This window comes from Lepidochelys kempii, chromosome 1 (genome assembly GCF_965140265.1).
Source record: "Lepidochelys kempii isolate rLepKem1 chromosome 1, rLepKem1.hap2, whole genome shotgun sequence".
In the NCBI taxonomy this organism is placed as follows: domain Eukaryota; kingdom Metazoa; phylum Chordata; order Testudines; family Cheloniidae; genus Lepidochelys; species Lepidochelys kempii.
In genome coordinates, this window is record NC_133256.1 from 46,496,713 (window position 1) to 46,523,161 (window position 26,449).

Below are 26,449 nucleotides of genomic sequence, written 5' to 3' on the forward strand. Positions count from 1 at the left end.
CTGACTGCCCCCTGGGACCCCTGCCCCATCCAACCACCCCTTCTCCCTGACCAACCCTGGACCCCTCGCCCCCAGCTGCCCCCCACCACCCCATTCAACCCCTTCTCTCCTTCCTGACTGCCTCCCAGGCTCCCTGCCCCCATTCAACCCCCGCCCTCTGACCGCCCCGACCCCTATCCATGCCACTGACCACTCCCCAAACTCCCCTGCCCTCTATCCAACCCTGCTCCCTGCCCCCTTACCACGCTGCCTGGAGCACCAGTGGTGGGCAGCGCAGCTGCACCAGGACAGGCAGCCATACTGCGCACCACGGAGCACCGGGTCAGGCCGGGCTGTGCAGCCCCACCACGCAGAGCATTGCATCATGCAGTGGCATGGCTGCAGGGGAGCGGGGACAGACAGCCCCCCGGACCAGGAGCTCAGGGGCCGGGCAGGACAGTCCCACAGGCCAGATGTGGCCCGCGGGCTGTAGTTTGCCCACCTCTGGCCTAAAAGATGTAAAAGGAAATTTAGTTTGATAGTTTTCTGTTTGGTAAGAACTCACTTATTAATAGTTAATTAATTCACAGCTGGGAAACCCTTATGTCTTTATAGTTGTAAAATTTTCACTTCTGTATTTTGTCATTATAGTTCCCACTTTGTTATTGTTTATTTGCATAATTTCTGTCTGGTTTTGTGATTGTTTTTGTTTGCTGTATAATTAATTTTGCTGGGTGCAAACTAATTAAGGTGGTGGGATATAATTGGTTAGATAATCATGTTACAATATGTGCGGATTGGTTAGTTAAATTTCAGTAAAATAATTGGTTAATGTATAGCTAAGCAGAACTCAAGTTTTACTATATAGTCTTCAGTCAATCAGGAAGTAATGGGGGTGGGGAAATTGGAATCATGTTTTGCTAAGGGGAGGGGAACGGGAACGGGGACAGGGACACAGACAAGGCTCTGTGTTGTCAGCTGGGAAGAGGGACTTTAAGAAAGAAAATTGAAATTATTGCTTGCTGGAAGTTCACCCCCCCCTTAAAAATTGAATTGTTTGTACCTTTGGACTTTGGGTATTGTTGCTTTCTGTTCATGCGAGAAGGACCAGGGAAGTAAGCAGGTGAAGAAATAAGCCCCCTAACATCGTGGTGCCATGACTCGGCTGCATCCCATCAGATAGGTGAGTGGCAGCCTCTAAGTCCCCCTCCCCAACAGTCCGCACAGCTGCTTGGAGGGTGTATAGCAAACTCTCGTGGTGGTAGTTGTGGGTTCTGGCAAGCCAGGGTAAAGGATTTTTTGGATAAATGGATAAGGAAGAACCAGGGCCCATACCAGGTGCAGGGGTCAACCTGGGATGAGATTAAAAAGGAAATGGAGGCAGTGTTAGGGGACCCAGAGGGATGGGGGGTGGCTGAGGAGCCCACCCTCCTTTGGTATATGGGTAGTGGAAGAAGGTCCCTGCCCATTGGGACTGAATGCCTTCCAGGGAAAGGAGGCACTTCAGTCCATTTGTGAGAGGTTTGAAGTATGGGCAGTATTATGGGGAAACTGCCAGTAATCTTTCAAGTTTGGTGCTGCTTCAGCAAGGGCTGCTGAAGGGGTGTAAATTAGTTAGGGGTGATTTGGCACAACAGAATTTAGAGTCAAAAGCAGAGTTAACAGACTACCTTTAGAGATCGGAGCTGGGACTTGGTCCTAGGGGAGGCAGGGAGGAAGGTTTCAAAGTGAAAATGGCAGGGTTTGCAGGAGCCAGTAACAACCCGCACTCTTCTCTCAGTGCCAGGATGAAAATCTGGGGCCTGGGGGTCAGGGTTCCCAACTGTTTCAACCCAGAGAGCCTACTCTTGGTTCAGAGCTAACTATATCCTTTTCTTCTTTTCTTTTTCTCAGTTTACTTAATTTGCTGCAGGTAGCCTGTATGTTAAACTGACCTAACAGGCTTAATTGGTTTCTTTCTACCTCTTCCCCCTCCTCTCCCCCTGCCTTTCCACACTTTTGTTTTTCTGAAGTTTTAATGGAGGGTACTTTGGATACTTATGTGAAATGTTATGGTTATTTTGGACAGAGTATGATGGAGATCTTCCGTATTCCACTGGAAGTTTTTGGAGTAAAAGATCCATGGGCAACCATGAAGACAAATGTTTTACTGCCTTTTTGAAGAGTCTCAAGGTAAAGACAGCACAGGTTAAGACAGCTGTGTGGCAATAATTGTACTTGGTGGCTAAGTTGTTACAGACAAACTGCACTACCTTAAAGAACTAAATGTAGGAGTAAGTGATTTAAAGAAGTAAGTGAAAAGTTACAAATAGCTTTTGCAGAAATTAATAATACAGAGTTTGGAGGAAAGTAAACATTTGGAAGTTATGGAAATGGTAAAAGGTAACAGTTGTGGTGTTACAAAAAGGAAGCTTTTGGTTTAATAATAAAACCCAGTTATATAAATGTAACTGTATGTGCAACTCTGTGCAGTCACATTGGATGGAAGCTTGATAATTAAATTATGCAAGGGGGTCAGATAGAGTGGCTACTACCACCACTATGTTTTTGTCCCCAGAAGCCTTTACAGCTATTCTGAGGGAAAATGGGCCCTTTTCCCACAGAAATGGTCTATAAGGGACTGCTGCTGGCAGCAGGCGGAGAAATAATCGGATCAAAATTATTTAACTGTTGGGTAATGTAATCAAAATCACTAAAGGAATGTAAGGGGTTTCTGTTGGAACTTAACTTGGCTGCCCCTGCCTCTCTCTGGTTGTATGAGATGGGAGTGTAATAGGGGTACAGGTGTGTAAAAGTAAGCGAAGTGCAAGGGATGTTAGGCAAAAGAAAATTGTGTGCGCGCGCATGGGAAAAAGAAAAGGGGAGCAATGAGGGGAACACTGAGCCTTGGGGTGCCTTTGGGGGATCGGACTGTTGCTTTGGTGGGGGTGCATGGGGGAGGCAGCTACACCTTGTGTAAAATTATTATGACTAGTTTGGAATGTGAGAATGTGACCGTACGCTTCTCAGCTTATGGCTGCTCTCACTGCTTAGCCAAAGGCCTTAGCTTAAGAACAGGGCCTCAGACTACCACAGTAAGAAAAGGCCCTATAAACAGGCAGACTGTGATTCTAATTCTTTCTTTTATACCTCTATAACTAGCTAAGTGGTAAGAATACACCTACATTCTTAAAGTATAGGCCTTTGCCCCCTAACACAAGCACTGCAGTGCAATCTCTTTATCCTGAAAGTTGAACTTACAAATGTAGAATTATGGACAAATAAAACTGCATTCAAAAATAAAACTAAAGTTTTTTAGAGCCTGCAAGTCCACTCAGTCCTACTTGTTCATCCAATCGCTAAGACAAACAAGCTTGTTTACATTTACAGGAGATAAAAATGCTTAGTACCTTACTGCTTGGCTAGTTCCAATAATTGCACTGGGTCACTAGTGGCATAAAGTATTCAAGAGTAAGAATATCACGATCAAACCCTCAGTGATTATGTAAACTACACACACTGAATAACAATCATCATTAGCCAGAGCACTGAGATTTGGATACTGTATGGCTATTGAAAAACAATTCTGGGAATATGCAAATCAGAGAGCCAGAACCAGAGTGCAAGACACTGTGATCCTACTGAGGGTTACCAAAAGAAACTACACCATCTGCTCAAGAAATTCCCTGAAAAAGCACAAGAGCAAATCCATACAGACACACCCCTAGAACCCCAACCAGGGGTATTCTATCTGCTACCCAAGATCCATAAACCTGGAAATCCTGGACGCCCCATCATCTCAGGCATTGGCACCCAGACAGCAGGATTGTCTGGCTATGTAGACTCTCTCCTCAGGCCCTATGCTACCAGCACTCCCAGATATCTTTGAGACACCACTGACTTCTTGAGGAAACTACAATCCATTGGTGATCTTCCTGAAAACACCATCCTAGCCACTATGGATGTAGAAGCCCTCTACATCAACATTCCACACAAAGATGGACTACAAGCCGTCAGGAACAGTATCCCCGATAATGTCATGGCAAACCTGGTGGCTGAACTTTGTGACTGTGTCCTCACCCATAACTATTTCACATTTGGGGATAATATATACCTTTAAATCAGCGGCACTGCTATGGGTACCTGCATGGCCCCACAGTATGCCAACATTTTTATGGCTGACTTAGAACAGCGCTTCCTCGGCTCTCGTCCCCTAACGCCCCTACTCTACTTGCGCTACATTGATGACATCTTCATCATCCGCACCCTTGGAAAAGAAGCCCTTGAAGAATTCCACCATGATTTCAACGATTTCCATCCCACTATCAACCTCAGCCTGGACCAGTCCACACAAGAGATCCACTTCCTGGACACTACGGTGCTAATAAGCAATGGTCACATAAACACCACCCTATACTGGAAACCTACTGACGGCTATTCCTACCTACATGGCTCCAGCTTTCATCCAGACCACACCACACAATCCATTGTCTACAGCCAAGCTCTACGATACAACCACATTTGCTCCAACCCCTCAGACAGAGACAACCACCTACAAGATCTTTATTAAGTGTTCTTACAACTACAGTACCCACCTGCTGAAGTGAAGAAACAGATTGACAGAGCCAGAAGAGTACCCAGAAGTTACTTAGTACAGGGCAGGCCCAACAAAGAAAATAACAGAACTCCACTAGCCATCACCTTCAGCCCCCAACTAAAACCTCTCCAGCGCATCATAAGGATCTACAACATATCCTGAAGGATGATCCATCACTCTCACAGATCTTGGGAGACAGGCCGGTCCTTGCTTACAGACAGCCCCCAACCTGAAGCAAATACTCACCAACAGCCACACACCACACAACAAAAACACTAATCCAGGAACCTATCCTTGCAACAAAGCCTATTGCCAACTGTGTCCACATATCTATTCAGGGGACACCATCATAGGGCCTAATCACATCAGCCACACTATCAGAGGCTCGTTCACCTGCACATCTACCAATGTGATATATGCCATCTTGTGCCAGCAATGCCCCTCTGCCATGTACATTGGCCAAACCGGACAGTCTCTACGTAAAAGAATAAATGGACACAAATTAGACGTCAAGAATTATAACATTCAAAAACCAGTCAGAGAACGTTTCAATCTCTGGTCACTCGATTTCAGACCTAAAAGTCTCAATATTACAACAAAAAAACTTCAAAAACAGACTCCAGCAAGAGACTGATGAATTGGAATTAATTTGCAAACTGGACACCATTAACTTAGGTTTGAATAAAGACTGGGAGTGGATGTGTCATTACACAAAGTAAAACTATTTCCCCACGTTTATTTTTCCCAGCTACTGTTCCTCACACGTTCTTGTCAACTGCTGGAAGTGGCCCAGCTTGATTATCGCTACAAAAGGTGTGGTTTTTTTTTTCCTCTCCTGCTGGTAATAGCTCACCTTACCTGATCACTCTCATTACAGTGTGTATGGTAACACCCATTGTTTCATGTTCTCTGTGTATATAAAATCTCCCTCCTGTATTTTCCACTGCATGCATTCAGTGAAGTGAGCTGTAGCTCACGAAAGCTCATGCTCAAATAAATTGGTTAGTCTCTAAGGTGCCACAAGTACTCCTTTTCTTTTTGCGAATACAGACTAACATGGCTGCTACTCTGAAACCTGTGATGGAATGATGTCACATGTAATTAGTCTGTCACTAAAACAGATCTAAATTAAATGTTATGTTGTTTACTGGAGCTGTACTTAAGAAAAAATACACACAACCAAAGACAAGCCCTCTGCTTCATATTCACAGAGCCACATTATTAAGTGTTAAATTGCACTTGTATTGCTCTGGGCAGTTTTCTGAAAAATGGCATTTCTGATCCCACTGCCTTGGTCATGTAATATTGGTGACATTGGCATTGTTGGAGCCCAATGTAAGAGATCATAAGGTAGGTTCCTTGGTTCTGTATTACTCTTTACCTTAAAAGATAATTAAAATGTTTATAAAAATATGCTACTTAAATATTGAAATTATTAAAAAAAAAAGAGTACTTGTGGCACCTTAGAGACTAACATTTATTTGAGCATAAGCTTTCGTGGGCTAAAACCCACTTTATCAGATGCATGCAGTGGAAAATACAGTAGGAAGTTATATATACACACACAGAACATAAAAAAAATAGGTGTTGCCATACCAACGATAACGAGAGTAATCAGTTAAGGTGAGCTAAAATCAGCAGGAGGAAAAAAAAAAACTTTTTTGTAGTTTTAGCCACGAAACCTTATGCTCAAATAAATTTGTTAATCTCTAAGGTGCCACAAGTCCTCCTCATTCTTTTTGCTGATACAGACTAACACGGCTACCGAATTGAAATTATTGTAATCTGACAGATTCCCATACCACTTTTATCACAGATTTAACTATACATCAGAAAAGTTGCTGCCAACAGCAGCCCCGTGAATGCCATTTTTGCTTAAACTTTATTTTCATGTCAATTTTTTCATACACTTTCATAAAAGTAGACAGTGTAAAAGTGTTTTCTATTCAAGAGAGGCTGATTAGCAAGAATATTATTTTTAATTGCACTGCATAGAGTAGTGGGTTATGAAACCGTAACTGGTAGAGACACACTAAACAAAAGCTGCCTTTTTTTTTTCTTGTATAGTATCTCCTTCATACACTGTGGTGATGAAACTATATAAGACTTATATATAGTATAAGAACTATATAGTATATATAGAAACTTATATATAGTATAAGAACCTGAACAGAATACCATTAGTTCCCACATACTGAGCTGCAGGAATGTGAGTAGTAAAGATTGCCAGGATGATAGGCATGAGAATGCTAATGCCTAGAAAATAAGAGCAAAGGATCTTTTAATAGATTCCAAGGCCAGAAGAGCTGTGTTATCTTCTAGTCTGACCTGTATAACACACACAACTTTCCCAAAATAATTCCCACCGCATTCTTTTAGAAAAACACCCAGTCTTGCTTTAAAAATTGCTTGTGACAGACAATCCACCAACACATTTGGTCAATTGTTCCAGTGGTTATTTACCCATATGTAAACCCTATTTCCAATCTGAATTTGTCTAGCTTCAACTTCTAGCCATTGGATCGTGTTACACCCGGCTCTGCTAGACCAAAGAGCCCCATAGTTTTTCCCCATGTAGGTACTTGTAGACTGTAATCAACTCACCCCTAAGATTGAGCTCCTTGAGTCTGTTTATCACTTTAAGGTAGGTTTTCTAATCCTTTAGTCATTCATACAGCTCTTCTCTAAACCCTCTCCAATTTATCAGCATCCTTCTTGAAATGTGGGCACCAGAGCTGGTCACTGTTTTATAGCAATCGCTACACAAGGGCCAAATACAGAGGTGAAATAACCTCTCTGCTCCTACTTGAGTTTCCTATGTTAACACATCCAAGAATCACATCAGCCTGTTTGTCCACTGAGCTGCGCTGGGAGCTTATGTTCAGCTGATTATCCACTATGATCCCCAAAATCTTTCTCAGTCATTGCTTCCCAGGATAGAGTTCCCCATCCTCTAGGTTTTGCGTATTTTCTCTGTTCCTGGATGTTTCAGCCATACTAAAATTCATATTGTTTACTTAAGACCACCTTACCAAGCAATCCAGACCACGCTGCATCAATGACCTGTCCTCTTCATTATATACCCACCCCCATTTTTATCTCATCTGCAAATTATATCAGTGATTATTTTCTATTTTCTTCCAGTCCATTGATAAAATAATGAAATAGGATAGGGCCAAGAACTGATCCCTGTGGGACCCCACTAGAAACACACACTCAGTGATGATTACCTGTTTACAAATACCTTGAGACCTATCAGTTAGCCATCTTTTAATCTATTTAATTTGTGCCATACTGATTTTATAACATTGTTTTAATCAAAATGTTGTGCAGTAACAAGTCAAATGTTTATTACATCATTATTGCCTTTATAAACCAAGCATGTAATACAAAAAAAATCCAATTAGTTTGACAGGATCTATTTTCCATAAACTCATGTTAATTGGCATTAATTATGTAACCCTCCTTGAATTCTTTATTAATCAAGTCCCAAATTAGCCACTCCATTACCTTTCCCAAAATCAAAGTCAGACTAACTGATTTATAATTACCCAGGTAATCCCATTTACCCTTTTTAAAAAATTGGTATATTAGTTTTCTGCCAGTCACCTAGAAATTTGCCGTTGATTTATTGAAAATCAACATTAATAGTCCAGTCAGTTCTTCAATCCACTCTTTTAAAACTCTTGGATGCAAGTTATCCAAGAGTGTTATCACATGATATTGTTACACTAATGAAATAATACCAATAGGATCTTATAAGAGGGATAAGGCAAAATGCCACGTTTATTGTAAATACAAAAGTTAGCATATGCTTTTCAATCTCACACACACAGACCATGCACACAGTCCTGCCAGTTGATGTTTATAGTTACCAGTCCAGAGTCCGGATCAATCTAGTGGCCAGCCAGATTGGTTGCAGATGGGAACAGGGCTCTGTTGGTCATGATCCGAGTGTGGCAAGACAAACCCAAAGTCTCATGGCCAAGCACCCTGTTCTTATGGTCTTTTTTTTCCCTCTGTTGAAGTCTATGGATTTTGCTGTATCAGTTTTTGACTTGTTATTCCTTGATTGGCCTTAACATTTCAAAACACCTTTGAGAGGGTCATCCTGTCCTGGTTTCGACTTAATCAATTGTCTTTAGGGGTGCTGGCCTTCCCCTCAGGGTCGTCAATCTGCCCTTCCTTCATTATGGATGCGCATTGATGATTTTCTGGTGTCGTTAAGTCTTTTCACTCCTCCTTCCTTAACCATCTGGCTATAACAATGGCCTTCACACCTTATCTTTTCCTGATGCATGCATTCCTCATTCACACAGTCTCTCACAGAGAAGACAGAAATTAAACTACACTAAATCTTGTGGTCGAAAACAGTTTACATTGTGCTCAGGCCTTCAACATTCCTTTAATCTAATTAACATAGACACAATACAAGATCCTGTCTATTAACTAAACTTTATTACAGGTCCTAATTGTAATGCATGTGGAAAAATAGAATCTCATAGTCTTAGAGGGTCATTCCCTTCTGCTATTCAAATGGGGAGGGCTAGCAGGATGAAATCAAGACATACATTAATGCTTATAGTACAAATATAAAATCCTGCTCCTACATATCCCCCTTTTTGACACTAAGATTAATCTCCCATGTCACTTCTTATTTAGTCCACGTAATAGAAAATACTGGGAGGTGATTTAGGCCTGTGGCTCTAGCTTTGCATACATTTGTTACAGCACACTCCAAACATCCCAATTAAACAAATATAATTTAAAACCAAAACAATTAGGGGGTGTAACATTAGATAGTATGTCAGTAGTTGTGGGAGACCATCCAGAAAACATGTCATTCCAATGGTAAGCTGTTATTTGTCCTTCTGCACTGGCAATTCTTAACATGTCCCCATTTGCATGTATAATATGAATGGTTCAGTTTCCCACATTGCCTTTTGTTTGTTTTAGGAACTGTGTTACTACTTTACCTTTTAACAGATGATTGGTACCTTTCTGCCATTCAATGCCAAGATTGATAGAGAACTCAGCTAAATCAGTGCTTACATTATATTTACATTTGTTTACTGGTGGGTTGCTAACACTTTCATCCTCCCAAAACACTTCTTTCCAAGAATTAACACATAGCCCATTATACAGTACTTTGGTCTTATTATTCAATTCATCCAACATACACTATCCTAGTGAAATGTTTTTACTACAGAGTTCTGGAGCAACAGGCAAGGACAAGCACACCCACTTTTGAGGAGTTTACTTGGTACAACCTCTGGTGTCCAATAGCTTAATCACGTGATATGACATTTGTTTTCCCCCAAATACAGAACAGAAATATTTACTGAATACATCTTTTATGCATTCATTGACGAGTCTTAAATTTTTATTTCTCAGATGGGGGGCCCCCCCACCATCCTTCAACATGTTATAAAATCTTTAGGGGGGTTGAAAATATTTACCAGAGCTCTGCTCTGGACAGCACTGGTTGAATTTAAACTCTGATTATTGATAATTCTACCATTTCCATCTAGTAATGGACCAATACTATTGTTGTTGTTCTTTTTAAAAAATATATTAGGAACGAACTCCTTATTGTCCTTAACTCTGCTGGTTATAGGTATCTCCTTGCTTCCCTTATCAATTTTCTATAATTCCTAGCTTCTGATTTATATTATTTACTATCAACTTCCCCCTTCTTCCATTTGTTTATTTTTATTATATATAATAACTGCGTTCCCTTCCTCTCTAAAACAGTTTCTTTTAAAATCAGCTCTGACCTTCCTTGATTGTAGGATTGCAATTTTTTGGACATCTAGTAAAGTGTTCTTAAACAATTCCAAATTATCACTCTGTGATGGGTTCCTGGGGTATAACCTGGAACTGTGAGAACACTGTATCTCCTTAAATCTCCAGCCTGCACTATCTCAATATATTGCCAGTGACAAGCAGCAAACCTGTCTCAGTGCTATGGTCACTCAGCCACCAGCATGCAGAGGCACATCCAGCTAAGTTGCATGAATACTTTGCAAGCCATTTATGAACTATACACAGCGAAACACCAGCAAATATCCCAAGTCCCCAGCCCCAAATCTTGCTGATTTGTTTTTAAATATGTCAAGTCAACCTAAACAAATGAGAAACAAATCTGCAATGAACAATATCAGAACAAGTAGATAAGCATGCTATTCAGCAATTCATTTTCCACATTTCCTTTTAAATATAACAATTTTATTTCCATTTCATTTTCCTTAACTACTTGCTGTGTAATACAACTGCAGGCAGTAACAAGTAAAGCTTATGGGGCAGTAAAACAACTGAAGTCTGCTCCACAATGGAGTCCATTAGACTATATCAGTTAATAGCTTCACATAAGCTGACCTTTTAAAGTTCAAGCTACTGAAAGAGATTTGGCTGTAATACACATTCAGTGCAGATGTTGTTGTAATTTCTCCTATGTTTCTTCCACAACTATCCTACAAAAAAAACTTAACAGTTCAGGGCACCCATCTCCTACAGAATTTACAGAAAAGGCCACTTTAATCAGACATATTAACAAAGCAGAACCAATAAGGAAACACTGTGAAGTAAGGGATTCAGGCCAGGGCTACACTAGATTTATATCAGTAAAACTACAGCGCTGAGGGGTGCAAAAAATCCACACCCTTGAGCAATGTAGTTATACCGACCTAAGCCTTGGTAGAGACAGTGCTATGTCAGTGGGAGAGCTTCCGCATTGCTCTGGGGAGCTGGATTATCTATGCGGCTGGAAGACACCCTCCCATTGGCATAGGCCTGTCTTCACTTAAAACACTTCAGCAGTGTTGCTATAGCTCTTAAGTGTAGACCTAACAGGTGCCCTCTTCCCCGGGGGGTGCTCAAACCCCCCCCCCTGCAAAAACCCTCTTCACACCCCTGCCCCGCCCCCAGCCCTGCCTCTTCCTGCAGGGTTCAGCCCCGTCCTGGCTCCCAGCGCCTCCTGCAGGCAGTGGAACAGCTGATTTTGGCAGACTGGAGACAGGGGGGAGCTGGCTGCCGGTGGGTGCTAAGCACCCCCTAATTTTTTACCACGACTGCTGGAGCACCCACAGAGCCGGCACCTATGGGGGCGTTACTGCCAAGCCAGGGTGAAAATGGGAACGGCAGAAAGGCTGCTACAGCTGCGCTACCAGCTTTGGCTCACGCCAGGGAAGCCCAGGCACCCGAGCGGCGCGAGGCAAGGGCGGGGCGGGGCGGAGTCGGGTGGGTGGGAACATTTCCCCCGGTACCGCTCGCCCCTTCCCACCCCAGCAGCCCGCTCAGGGGCCGCGGCTCCCCGCCCCCCGCGAAAGCCAGGCTGCCCCGCCAGCGGAAAACGCCCGAGGGGCTCGCGCCGTAGCTACCCCAGGCCGGGCTCTGTGGGCTAGACCCGGGCCCGCCAAGGGGGACACGACGCCCCGCCCCGCCCCGCCCCCGGTCACAATCACCAGACGGGCGCCAGGGGCAACCGGGCGGCGTCCCGCGCCAACGGCTCCCCGCGGCCCGGCCGCCTGCAGGCCCAGCCCTTGCCCGCGGCACGGAGCGGCGCCCCCTGGCCCCCGCTGACTCTGGGCCTCGGCCCCCGCCGCCGAACGGGCTGGAGCCGCCGGGGGGAAGCGCCTCTTGCCGACCCCACACGGCGCCGCGGGGCGGGCGGCGGAGACCCGCCCTTCCCCCCATCAACGGGGCCACGGCCGCCCAGGACCCCCGCGGGAGACCCCGCCCCGGCTCGCCGGCCCCCGCTCCGCCAGGTGAGACCCGCCCCGCGGGCGCTGGGAGCGGAGCCCAGGCGCGAGTGAGGAGCGCATGCGCCTTAGCTATAAAGACGCGTCTGTTCCAGGTCCTCGGCGGTTGCCAGAGTCCCCGGCAGGGGCTGGGAGCAGGGAGACGGGGAAGGGGCGTGGCCAGGCCAGGCCAGGGGGCGTGGCCGGCCAGAGAGGGCCGAAGGTCCTATGGTGGGAGCCCTGGGTACGGTTGCCAGAAGGCCCCGGGCAAAAAGGGACCTTGGCAGCTCTGATCAGTACTGCTGACCGGGCCGTTAAAAGTTTGGTTGTGGCACAGGCAGGTGCCCTGAAGCGGCTGGCATGTTCCTGCAGCCCCTAGGCACAGGGCCGGCCAGGGGGCTCCACGTGCTGCCTCTGCCCCGAGCGCCTCCTCCACAGCACCCATTGGCTGCGAGCGTGGCCAATGGAAGCTGTGGGGGAGGCGCCCGTGGCCCGGGGGAGCACGCAGAGCCGCCTGGCCGCACCTCCGCTGCCTAGGAGCCAGATATGCTGGCTGCTTCCGGGAGCCGCCTGAGGTACGCGGTACCCGGATGGAGCCCACATCCCAAACTCCTTCCCGTGCCCCAGCCCTGAGCCCCCTCCCACACCCAAACTCCATCCCGGAGCCCAAACCCCCTCTGGACCCCAACATCCTGCCCCAGCCCTGAGCCCTCTCCCACATCCAAACTCCCTCTGGAGCCTGCATCCCACACCCCCTCCTGCATCCCAACCCCCTGCCCTGAGCCCCCTTCCACACTCCAAATTCCTTGGACCCAGCACAGTGAAAACGAGTGAGTGAGCAAGGGTGGAGAAGAGTGAGCGACAGAGGGAGCGGGGATGGTGTGGGCAGGGCAGGGGGCAGGGCAAGGGTGTTTGGTTTTCTGCAAATAGAAAGTTGGCAACCTTAGCAGTGGGGCAACCAGAGGAGCGTAGGTTGCAGGGTGGTGGGGTGGGGGAACTGAGGGCCAGGCAGAAGGAATGTGAGGCAGCCCCATGGAAATGCTGCCATCAGCAAATACACCCTGGTTAGTTGGGCTGGGCTGTGGGTAGCAATCTGTGCTGGTGCAGCTGGCCCCTCCACGCAATTCCTCCCTGTGCTGACCTAAGGAAGAGTTCTGTGTGGCTCAAAAGCTTGAACCTGGTGCCACCAGAAGCTGGTTCAATAAAAGCTGTTACCTCCCCCATCTTATCTTTCTCATATATTTGGACCAAGATAGTTACAGTAACACTGCACAGGGCAGATTAGCACTTTTCTGCTGCCTCAATTGGAAGAGCTCAAAGTCCCCCAGGAACCAAAGTCCATCATGCATCTCATCACCTTCCCTTCCAAGCACATGCCTTCTATCTGTCTTCTCAAATATAAGCACATAGCAACACATTCATAGATCCTCCCATAACAAAGAAAACTCTACCAAAACAAAGACACTACACTAACCATGGCAAATGTTAGTCACATCACTTAATGCACTACTGGAAAGTGCTCAGATACTATGATGATGAGCATGGTATAAGCCCTTATACAGAATAGTTTCATCGGGCTGCATTTTTTGTAGGGGGAGTGTTAAATTATCTATAATGTAATGTCTGGCTTTGGAAATGTAATGTATTGTAATGTCTGGCATTTACAAAAGGAATAGCCCTGCCCCTTTTAGTCTCTAACCACAAATTCAGTCCCTAACCACAAATTCAGAATTCTCTATTGTCACATCAAGTTCTACAAGTGTCATCAAAGGAGCAGATACAAAATAGGGTGATCTTGTAACACAAACCGAACACTGCAAGGCCCTGTCACTTTAGAACTAGTTTTGTTTAGTGTTTACAATTTACTTTCCATAGAAGTGAACTTCCACATATTCACTTGTTTAAATGATTTTTTGTCAGTGCTGTGGTCTTAATTAACTCCTTTGAGGTATGGAGTGCTGAGTTTGGTTAGGGTTTCTGCACAGAAATAGCAAGTGACTATTACCCCAAATCCCACAAAAACCTTTACACCTTTACACATGCTTAACTTTATGTATATGAGTAATCTAAGCCCCAGATCCACAATGGTACTTAGCATAGGCGCTGACTTTGTGGGTGCTCCGGGGCTGAAGCACCCATGGGGAAAAATTAGTGGGTGCTCTGCACCCACCGGCACCCAAGCTCCCCCTCCCCCTCGCCCCACCTCCCCCCAAGCACGCTGCGTCCCCGCTCCTCCTCCTACCTCCCAGCGTTTCCCGCCCGGCTGCCGCCAAACAGCTGTTTGGCAGTGTTAGCACGCTCCAAGAGGAGGAAGAGCAGGAACCTACACTTAGGGGAGGAGGCGGGGAAGAGGCGGGGCCAGGGCAGGGATTTGGGAAAGGAGTTGGAATATTGGCAGGGAGGGGACGGAGTTGGGGCGGGGACTTTGGAGAAGGGGTGGAAAGAGGCGGGGCGGGGTCAGTGTTCATGGAAGAGTGGGGGTGGGGCCAGGGGCAGAGGGGGGGTCGAGTGCCCATGGGAAAGAGGGGAATTCGGTGCCTATAGTACATAGGCACCTAAACCCCAGTTGTAGGTTCCACTGTGATCCACAAAACTTCTGGACGGGGGACCAAAGCCTGAGCCTGCCTGAGCCCTGCCACCCCAGGTTGGGGACCAAAACCTAAGCCCCACTACTCCAGGCAGGGGAGCCAAAGCCAGAGCCCTGCCACCCAGGGGCTGAAGCCCTTGGGCTTTGGCCCTGGGTGGAGGGGCTCAGGCTTTAGCTTTGGCCCCAGGCAGTGGGACTTGGGCTTCAGCTTCGGCCCTGGGGGATAGGGCTCCGGCTTTGGCCCCAGGCCCCAGCAAGTCTAATGCCAGCCCTAACAACATTAAAATGGGGTTACAACCCACTTTGGGGTCCCAACCCCAGTTTGAGAACCATTGCTTGAAAGTTCTAATCCATTCACATTTTATTATTTCCAAAACTATTCAACTTCTCCTTTTTTGGTTTCCCTCATTCTCATCTGTCTCCCTCTTCTTTGAAAATGTTGTCAATATCACTACCCTCATAGCACTGTATATTCACACTCTAGTTCAAATCTCTGCTCTCCCCTCTTCCTAATACTGTTCTCAATTTTTATGCCTTCTCTCTCCAAACCCCTCTGCTTTTCTCCTGATTGTTTCCCATGGCCATGTATACTATGCCAGAAATGGGGCCTGTAATTCTCCCCGGCGCAGTCCAATGGTAGCAACAGTGGAAGCAGTACTGTAGCTAGGGCTCAGGTTTTTTTACCATCAGTGTCACCAGACCCTACTTTAAGCATGCTGTTTTCTTATGGTAGCAGCTAGAGGCCCTAACACCATTATACTAGAGCAGGGGGAGACAACCTATGGCACGGGTGCCGAAGGCGGCACGTGAGCTGATTTTCAGTGGCACTCTCGCTGCCCGGGTCCTGCTCACCGGTCCGGGGGGCTCTGCATTTTAATTGAATTTTAAATGAAGTTTCTTAAACATTTTAAAAACCTTATTTACTTTACATACAACAATAGTTTAGTTATATATTATGGACTTATAGAAAGAGACCTTCTAAAAATGTTAAAATGTATTACTGGCACGCAAAACCTTACATTAGAGTGAATAAATGAAGACTCGGCACACCACTTCTGAAAGGTTGCCGACCCCTGTGCTAGATGATGTGCAAATACAAATTTTACAAATGTGTAAAAAGATGGTTCCTGCTCTAAAGAATATCAATCTAAGTAAAGAATTTACCTATTTCTGCCAACATATACTCAGCCCTGTTTGGATTAACTATTCCCAACTAACATGATGCTTAGAAAGGCAGATGAAATAGCATACAGATACAAAGGCAAGGCAAGGACAGCACATCAGTTGCTGCGGTTGACTCCAGCTGATTCAATTGAGAGGGAATTCTTTGTGGCCACAAATGGTCCTGAGTTATTTTGTGTGTATAGCTTTATGAAATTGCTTATCCATAGTTTCTTACATCTGAATGATTTATTTGAATAGTCACAAAGATAAGATAGACAGCATTGTGTATTTATCAGATTTATAACTGGTACAATATGTTTTTAGGAGACAAAATAATGTGGGATCCGTATGAAACTACAATGAAACATGAATACCCATATAGAGCACCAGTAGAGACGGAAGCAGTACGGTAAGACAATATTGGTTAGATTAATGCTAACACTTCTGTTAGTTTCGTTTTTGTGATGTATTGAAAACCTGTGTTCATTTCAAGATGAGTAACTGTTGAGTTACAGTAGCACTTGGCAAAAAAAACAAAACAACAGATTTAATGCATGATAGTATGTGACTTTACCCCAGTGTTTGCAATACTTATAATAGGAAATACATTTACCACAAAAAGAAAAGGAGTACTTGTGGCGCCTTAGAGACGAACAAATTTATTTGAGCATAAGCTTTCATGAGCTACAGCTCACTTCATCGGATGCATGCAGTGGAAAATACAGTAGGGGGATTTTATATACACAGAGAACATGAAACAGTGCTTGTTACCAAACACACTGTAACGAGAGTGATCAGGTAAGGTGAGCTATTACCAGCAGGAGAGGAAAAAGAAAAAAACTTTTGTAGCGATAATCAAGCTGGGCCACTTCCAGCAGTTGACAAGAACGTGTGAGGAACAGTAGCTGGGAAAAATAAACGTGGGGAAATAGTTTTACTTTGTGTAATGACACATCAATTCCCAGTCTTTATTCAAACCTAAGTTAATGGTGTCCAGTTTGCAAATTAATTCCAATTCATCAGTCTCTCGCTGGAGTCTGTTTTTGAAGTTTTTTTACTAGCTAGCTCTCGTCCCCTAATGTTCCTACTCTACTTGCACTACATTGATGACATCTTCATCATCCGCACCCATGGAAAAGAAGCTCTTGAGGAATTCCACCATGATTTCAACAATTTCCATCCCACCATCAACCTCAGCCTGGACCAGTCCACACAAGATATCCACTTCCTGGACACAACAGTGCTAATAAGCGATGGTCACATAAACACTACCCTATACCAGAAACCTGCTGACTGCTATACTTACCTACGTGCCTCCAACTTTCATCCAGACCACACCACACAATCCATTGTCTACAGCCAAGCTCTATGATACAACCGCATTTGCTCCAACCCCTCAGACAGAGACAAACACCTACAAGATCTCTATCAAGCGTTCTGACAACTACAATACCCACCTGCTGAAATGAAGAAACAGATTGACAGAGCCAGAAGAGTACCCAGAAGTTACTTACTACAGGACAGGCCCAACAAAGAAAATAACAGAACGCCACTAGCCATCACCTTCAGCCCCCAACTAAAACTTCTCCAGTGCATCATCATCAAGGATCTACAACCTATCCTGAAGGACGACCTATCACTCTCAAAGGTCTTGGGAGACAGGCCAATCCTTGCTTACAGACAGCCCCCAACCTGAAGCAAATACTCACCAGCAACCACACACCACACAACAAAAATACTAACCCAGGAACCTATCCTTGCAACAAAGCCCATTGCCAACTGTGCCCACATATCTATTCGGGGACATCATCACAGGGCCTAGTCACATCAGCCACACTATCAGAGGCTCGTTCACCTGCACATCTACCAATGTGATATATGCCATCATGTGCCAGCAATGCCCCTCTGCCACGTACATTGGCCAAATCAGACAGTCTCTATGTAAAAGAATAAATGGAAACAAATCAGATGTCAAGAATTATAACATTCAAAAACCAGTTGGAGAACACTTTAATCTCTCTGGTCACTCGACTACAGACCTAAAAGTGACAATATTACAACAAAAAAACTTCAAAAACAGACTCCAATGAAAGACTGCTGAATTGGAATTAATTTGCAAACTGGACACCATTAACTTAGGCTTGAATAAAGACTGGGAGTGGATGTGTCATTACACAAAGTAAAACTATTTCCCCATGTTTATTCCACCAACTGTTCCTCACATGGTCTTGTCAACTGCTGGAAATGGCCCACCTTGATTATCATTACAAAAGATTTTTTTTCCTCTCCTGCTGGTAATAGCTCACCTTACCTGATCACTCTCGTTACAGTGTGTATGGTAACACCCATTGTTTCATGTTCTCTGTGTATATAAAATCCCCCGACTGTATTTTCCACTGCATGCATCCAATGAAGTGAGCTGTAGCTCACGAAAGCTTATGCTCAAATAAATTGGTTAGTCTCTAAGGTGCCACAAGTACTTGTTTTCTTTTTGTGGATACAGACTAACACGGCTGCTACTCTGAAACCTGACATTTACCACAATGTTTGCAGTATTACAGGTGGTAAATGATAGATGTGCTTTTAAACTTTGTGTCCCTATTTCTAACTGCAATTTCTAATTTATTTCTTATAGTCCCAGAACAGCAAAAGGACATGTGAATCCACACCAACTTAGTGATCCTATTGGCTTTAATACTTACAGAGAAGAGTTCTGTTGGAAACCATATTCCAAGGCAGAACCTATAATGACTGGCTCGTCATCAGGAACAAGGAGAAACAATCCTCATCCCAGTCAAGTAAGGAATGCTATAGCATTCTCCCTCATTTATGGTTGCTGGAAAGGTACTGTGGTAGGGCTTAATATTTTGTTTCCGATACAAAGTTTATGGCGCTGTAGTTTTGGAGCACACCACTGTATGGGGTGCCAGTAGAAGCACTTAGCAACAAGAAACTTTGAAGAGGTGGGTATTATTCTGACTCTGGGATCTGGTAGTTGAAGAAAACAACATCATTCACTAATATGTTTACAGTGTAAAAGAACAGTGTCAGGTCTCTTCTTTAAGTACTATCTTGGGCAGATATTATTTGGGAGGTTTGGTGGCTCTTCTATGGTGATGCACGAATATTCCCATTCTGAAATGTGCAGTCTCTGCTCCGTTTTGGGCTGCAGCCACTCCATAGCAGACTAACCATAGTATTCCTTCCATTCAGTAAACTCTTCTGTGTATCACCATCTTCTGTAGGTGGTCTCCATTTCCTCATGTATGTCCAGAATATTCAGCCCTTAGCATTTACATCTTTTCATCATTTCCATCCTTTTTTTCAGACCATTTCCACAATGGTCTGAAAAGAAAAATAAAGACTCATATTTAAATACTGCCCATCTCAAAGGATCCCAAAGCATTTTACAGACCATAAGCACATACCCACACTAATCACTTCATCCACCTGTGATATACAGCAGTGCACAGTGCTATTACCCAATGTTTATGACAGGAAGGGGCAAAGTATTCAGCTGCTGAGTATTTGAGGAGCAGAATGTAATTATTAGCCAGACTGGAATTTGGCCTGAGGTTAACATCCCTGCTTTTGTGTTAAGAGCCAGGGGCTCTTTTTCTCCATTTTCAGCTTGTTTACATTGGGCATTTGACAGCATTTTGGATCAGGCTCTTAGCTTATAGTCAATTTCACTGTTTCCTCTTTTTTGTTAGTTTCCTCTGCTGTTTGTGTGTCTCTCTTACACAGCAACTAGGGAGAGAGAAGCATTCTAAAAATAGGAAAATATGATTATAAGCCCACAAAAATTGGTTAGGGGTTTTGGGAGAAGAAGAAGTACCTGGAACGATTGTAAATTCATTTTTATTTTGTAATTGGCTGACTAGTTTTCAAGTTGATACGTCCCTTTTCAAAACTGGCAGCATATAACTGGTGCTTACTATGAATACTACTTGAAACTCCTCATATAGTAGAATTATTGTGGTTAATATACAACAAAAGAGAAAGGCTGGTCCAGTGACTATGGCATTGGCCTAGGATGTGGTTCAATTTCCTGCTCTGCCATGGACTTCCTGTGTAACCTTGGGCAAATCACTTAGCCTTTCTGTTCCTCAGTTTCCCATCTGTAGAATGGGAATAACCCCTAATAGGGGTGTTTGAAGGAGGAGAAATAGATTAAAGATTATGAATCATTTCAAGATCTACTGATGAAAAGTGCTATATAAGAAACAGGCATTATTATTACTGAACTTCAGATTATATCTTACTCTCTGGGAGCTGGCTGAATACAATCTAATTTACTGTACATGTGATGCTCTGATTGTAGACCTGCAGATCTACAAAATCCCACTCTTTGTGTTATTAGAGTTTCATGATTTGGAAGATGCCTCGAGAAGAAAAACCGCAGCCCTCCAACAGCCTTTCACGCTGGACACAGCCTATTTCTAAACAAGAGATCAGGGAAGCAATCAGAGCACAGTTCAACTCTACCTATAATGGAGATTATTTAGGATTACCACAGGGTAAGGTCAATGATTTCTCTCTCTTCTTTTAAAATGGTCCATTAAGGGTCCATTAAGACACTCTGAGGCACAGTGCTGTGGTAATGTCGAGGACAGAGCAGAGGCACATTGCCCCAGCAGGGGTCTTGGAGGCACTGTGTCTCAGGCAGACTCTGTTTCTCTGGGAGCATAAAGGAAGTGTGGGCCACAGGGTGCATGCAACATGTATGTTCTCCCCATTGCAGCTGGGGCAGACGGATGGTAGGGTCAGGGCCCCACCAGGAACCCAACTAACCCCTTTCTTTCCATCTCCTCCCTTTTCCCTCACCTAGTCACATGCTTTGCGGATGATACTAAACTGGGAGGAGTGGTAGATACGCTGGAGGGGAGGGATAGGATACAGAAGGACCTAGACAAATTGGAGGATTGGGCCAAAAGAAATCTGATGAGGTTCAATAAGGATAAGTGCAGGGTCCTGCACTTAGGACGGAAGAACCCAATGCACAGCTACAGACTAGGGACCGAATGGCTAGGCAGCAGTTCTGCGGAAAAGGACCTGGGGTGACAGTGGACGAGAAGCTGGATATGTGTCAGCAGTGTGCCCTTGTTGCCAAGAAGGCCAATGGCATTTTGGGATGTATAAGTAGGGGCATAGCGAGCAGATCGAGGGACGTGATCGTTCCCCTCTATTTGACATTGGTGAGGCCTCATCTGGAGTACTGTGTCCAGTTTTGGGCCCCACACTTCAAGAAGGATGTGGATAAATTGGAGAGAGTCCAGCGAAGGGCAACAAAAATGATTAGGGGACTGGAACACATGAGTTATGAGGAGAGGCTGAGGGAGCTGGGATTGTTTAGCCTGCAGAAGAGAAGAATGAGGGGGGATTTGATAGCTGCTTTCAACTACCTGAAAGGGGGTTCCAAAGAGGATGGCTCTAGACTGTTCTCAATGGTAGCAGATGACAATGGTCTTAAGTTGCAGTGGGGGAGGTTTAGATTGGATATTAGGAAAAACTTTTTCACTAAGAGGGTGGTGAAACACTGGAATGCGTTACCTAGGGAGGTGGTAGAATCTCCTTCCTTAGAGGTTTTTAAGGTCAGGCTTGACAAAGTCCTGGCTGGGATGATTTAACTGGGAATTGGTCCTGCTTCGAGCAGGGGGTTGGACTAGATGACCTTCTGGGGTCCCTTCCAACCCTGATATTCTATGATTCTATGATTCTGGCATTTATCCTTGTAGATAAGGGTCCCTATAAGCCTCCCAGTATCCCAGTAGGTTATGGCCAAAAGTACAAGGCTGTTACTACTTTATCGAAGACAACTAACTGAAGCTTCATCCCTGGTTCCATTGTTCAGTGCTTCCTCATTGTCCCCTTAACAATCTCTCTTTCTGTGGTGCCCACTGAAATAAATGGAAAGGCTTCCATTCACCTGAATGGACTTTGGGCAAGGTCCTAACACATCTTGGAAGTAAAGCACCTGTTGACTCAGAAATTTAGTGCCGGTCTATTGTAATCTTATCTCCCTCACCACACATCCAGCCTTTCAACTCTTTCCATCTGTAGTGAGGTGCCAATATGACTGATTAGTAGAGCAGGTCAGAAGATGAGGGGTTTTTTTCATATAGAAAATTTCAACCAAAAAGAAATGCTGCCTTGGTGCCTCTTGGGAGTTGTAGTTTTGGTGCTTCATGCTCCTGTTCTCCTCTATAGGCCAGGCTCCCTGATTGAACTACAACTCTCATAGCGCAGCGTGGTCTCCCCTTTTGCTGAGGGTAGGGCATGCATCATGGGAGATGTGGTCCTGCTGGGTAGCCTGGTCCAAGAAGAGAATGGGAGCACGTGGCACGCAAACCACAACCCCATGAGGTACTATGGTGGCATTTTAGACTCAAAACACGCAGGTTTTTGATCGGGAACCAAATTTTTTTTAAGTTCTTGAGCATTCAGTTTGTCAATAATAACTTGTAATTTTCCATGGAAGCAGATCCTTTTCATTTAGTTGAAAGCCCAATTTTCTATTTAAAAAAAAAAAGAAAAAGATTTGACAGAAAAATTTTGACTGGCCCTACTGGTTAGCTTCCTGTTGTTTACTTCTGAGACGCACACACACACATCTCCTGTTTCATTGAGAAGAAGATATTTTATTGGACCATAAAACTGACACTATTTTTAAACTTCTCCAGGTTTACAAATTAAAGATACTATTCCTGTGCCTCCTGACTGGAAAAAAAGAATCCCACATCCTCCAGCAACTGAGTTTAGGCATCATTACCAGGCCCCAGCCCACATCCATGACTTCATGGACTTTTCCTGGAAATATGGATGTAATGCAAACCGGCATATTCCAGCAAAAGGAGTTGGTAAGAATATATTTGTTTTTAAAACCTTAAATAAGTAAAATATTGTGAACTGATGAAAACCATGGCTTCAGCTCTTCACATGGTATTCCTCTGAGGAATCAGATTCTTTTGAAATCATGTCAACTATTAAATTAGTTCTTCGGTAGTCTCTGGTCACTTCTACTTACGTAACTGATTAGTGATGTCCGAAGTTTTCCTGTGACAGGAGAAAATGAGCCTGTTTCTTTATGAAAGTCCAGCATGGCTTTGCACCATGGAGTAATTTTACACATAGAGGTGCAAATGTGCTTTTCATTTGCTTATCTCTGCTCCTATTGAAGTCAAAGGGAGCTGAGTGCTCTTGTAAATCCCACCACAAGAACTCTTGTTCACCAATATTTGACATGCACAGACATGTCAGGTTGGGAAAATGACCCCTAGCATTGGAAAGTCTGCTGGGAGTGAGGGCACAGTGATGCAATTCCTCATCCACTGGGGGAGAGGTTCAGAGCTTGCCAGTGCCACATACAAATCGGTCAAAGCCAACCCAGGAATGGTCAGGGCCAGCCCATTGGGAAATACACTTGATTTCGTGCATCTTCCAAGCAGCCTTTGCCACCCTGTGGAGCTGCTGTTCAGCTAAGTGCTGATTTTTCAACAAGCCGTTGAGAAAGCTGGAAGATGGTGCTGTTTAAAGAAGATATAGAGCTAGGTGTCTATCTAGGTTCTTATATGACCTTAATCATTGTATCTAATCACCTTTCACTCATTAATGGGTTTTATCCTCACAACACTCCTGTTAAATAGGGAAGCATTTTCCCCCATTTTACAGATGGGAAATGGAGGCACAGGGTAGATTAAGTGATTTGAACAAAGTTACACAAGAAGTCTGTAACTGAGCCAGGAACTGACCTTCGGTCTCTTGAGTACCAGTTCATGCCTTAGTCCTCCTTCCTACTACAGGTGCCATCTGTGTACTGCTGGCATTTCAGCCTGTGTTGTCTCACCATCTCTCTCATTGGCTTCCTATTGGTGCTGAAATAATATGAGGAGAGACTGATCCTAAGGGAACCCCACAGATTGAGGGATTTAGAGCGGGAGGTATACTTACCCATAATGACTCTGTTGGGTTGGTCTAAAGATATGCACCTGAGGCAGTTTAAGGCATTTCAGATCCCTCTTGGAGCTTCCTGGAGGTGGCACAGGAATATTTGTTAATCAGAGGTATGAAATACTGCAGAGAAGTCCAGAAGGATGTGTATGTCTCAGTACCATAGCCAAGCTGAAGCCTGACTGAGAGAAAATTCAAAATACTGTGTTACCCGCTCAATTTAAGGCACTCCGCCTATACCCTTCCGAGGGCTCAAGGCATGACCCAATCCATTTAGGCACCCCCACCCTTTCCCTTCCGAGGGCTCAGGGTGTAAGGCACCTATCCTTACCCACAGGGCTCAGGAAGAAATCTGGTCAATTTAAGTACCTGCCCTTTCCCTCAGGGCTCTACGGTTCTGCGGAACCTTTTCCCAGTGAAAGAGCCTTTACACAGTTGTGCTCTAAACAACTATTTATTAGCAACACACAGAGAATACCAAGCAAATCTTTTATGCTCATCACTCCCAATATACAGACAAATTTCACCTGATGGCCAGTCAGGATTCATTCATCTGGGGGTTCCCAGTGATGCCTCTGCACGTCATGGTCATGCAGAGGGGTCAGAGTTCTAGCAGCGTGATGTTGCACTGCAATCCGGAAATGCTTCCCAAAGAGCATTGTTTTTCATTTACATTATATAGGTAAAACTAGCTACCTCCTTCAAATTTACTACACCTATCACATTATCCCACATTCCTAAATAACAAAATTTTTAACCAATTACACACTAGCACCTATGTGTCCTCCTTCCTGCCCAAATTTTTTACATTTTATCTTTCATGCCCAAATTGTAACTTAGTTGTGACCTTCTCTGGTTGTCCAGATGGTCAGCATAAAACGCTGGTCAGAGCTTATTTTACCATTTGTTGAGTCTCTTTCTGGATCCTCCCTAACTTCCCAGCATCTTTACAACCTTGGTTCTAGCTCTAGTTAGGGACATTCCTGAGGTGGGGGTGCTTTATCAGCCGCAGAACATTCCTTTTTTCAATGTTAGTGGTGAACTCCCTGACTTTCACCCAAGGCTGGTTCAATATGGGGAAGGGGAGGGGAGTTGATCAGGTCTCAGGCCTAACACCTGGTAGCTAAAACTGGGTATAGACTGGATTCCAAACAAACACTATCCAAAGCTAACTACACAGAGCATTATTATTATTTATTATTTATATAGTATCATAGATATTAATGGTGCTTTACAATACAGGTAAGGCTTCCCTTTCCTTAAGGCACTTAGATGTACTCTTAAGGTGCTAATTCTGCACTAAGATATGAAGGGACTGATTCTATTGAAGGAAAAGGGCCTCAATTAAAATGAGAAGAACAAAGGAGACTACAATACAAGGAAGGAGAGGGGAAAGATGAAGGGGAGGATTATAGGGTTATGCTTGGTTTCACTCAAATGTTCCTACCTGGTTTACCTTTACAGTTCCTACCGTGACATTTTCTCACATCCAGAACCAAGAAAACATTAAACAGATGACCACATACCAAAGAGATTTTGGGAAAGAATATTTCAATATCTTATCAATTTTAAATTCTCTGGATCCAGAACAAGTTAATAAGTACATTGAAAGAGCTCCAAAGCAAGGTAGGGTACCATACTAAGAAACAATTTAATCCATCCTGTGTAAATTATCATGCACGCAGTCACTGATGAAACACAAGTTGCAAAACTTTCTGAGCACTGCACTATTCACACTTATTGGAAAGGTAAAAAAAATCATCTTTCTCTGTCCTGCAGGGGGGGTGAACCCTGAGCCCCTTGCCCCTACTGGAGGAATTACTAGGAAACAGAGAATTTTTCCTCCCCTACACACGAATATGTAGGAGAGAATTGTCTGTGCTCCTATAAAAACAGTATATTAAAAGTGCAGTGGTTGTTGTATCCTCACTCAGAATTTGTAAATGAAATCTTTAGATAAAATAGACTATCCCAATGTTCATCTTTCCTGGAATTTATTGCAGTTGACAGCTTGAGATTCAAATTAACTCTTTTGTTTTTTAATTGTATTGACAGAGAGAGCAATTCTTCAGCACTTTCTTAACACAGTTTGTGGGAGCCAGAGTGAGAAGTTCAGAAGGACTTCACCCTCAAAGAAACCAGAAGACAAACTATCTGACAGACCGTCTGAATGCAAATGATACCCAACAATCCAAAAGAAGAAGGGCCTCCAAAATCCAGCTGGGGCTGAACGAGTGGCATAATTGTAACCCATAATGTCTGTGTGTTCTCTGTGTGTGGGATGAATAATTTGCAAAACCCTGTTTTAAAGTAATAAAGGCTGTTGTGCTGCTACCTCATCAAATAGGGTGCTGCCTTTGAGAGCGATAGAATGTTAAAAGGGATTTATGTTTTGTCATTTCTGTACTGTAAATTCCAGCAAAACATTTATTCCTGGCTCAGAAGATCCTATAA

The 26,449-nt window shown here is 44.2% G+C and overlaps 1 protein-coding gene across 3 annotated transcripts; it reads left to right on the top strand.

The window, feature by feature from the left end:
• The first annotated feature begins 933 nt into the window (after window positions 1-933).
• TEX26 (testis expressed 26) lies at window positions 934-26,375 on the top strand. Of its 3 annotated transcripts, XM_073341179.1 has the most exons (8): window positions 938-1,162; window positions 2,048-2,151; window positions 16,370-16,454; window positions 18,681-18,843; window positions 20,409-20,565; window positions 22,729-22,905; window positions 25,460-25,621; window positions 26,051-26,375. In XM_073341179.1, exons 2-8 carry the CDS (start codon window positions 2,121-2,123, stop codon window positions 26,173-26,175), a joined length of 900 nt encoding a protein of 299 aa, XP_073197280.1. In that variant the 5' UTR covers window positions 938-1,162; window positions 2,048-2,120; the 3' UTR covers window positions 26,176-26,375. The 3 variants fall into 3 exon arrangements, with proteins under 3 accessions (XP_073197299.1, XP_073197280.1, XP_073197290.1); XM_073341198.1 differs by lacking the exon at window positions 25,460-25,621 and having other exon boundaries at window positions 934-1,162; XM_073341189.1 differs by lacking the exons at window positions 938-1,162; window positions 2,048-2,151 and adding an exon at window positions 11,850-12,321.
• The last annotated feature ends 74 nt before the right edge of the window (window positions 26,376-26,449 follow it).

Coding starts and splice junctions, on each gene's coding strand:
- TEX26 (XM_073341179.1), top strand. CDS start 2,121: ATGTTTTACTGCCTTTTTGAAGAGTCTCAAG. Junction 20,566..22,728: donor TTATTTAGGATTACCACAGG/GTAAGGTCAATG, acceptor AAACTTCTCCAG/GTTTACAAATTAAAGATACT. Junction 22,906..25,459: donor TATTCCAGCAAAAGGAGTTG/GTAAGAATATAT, acceptor TTACCTTTACAG/TTCCTACCGTGACATTTTCT.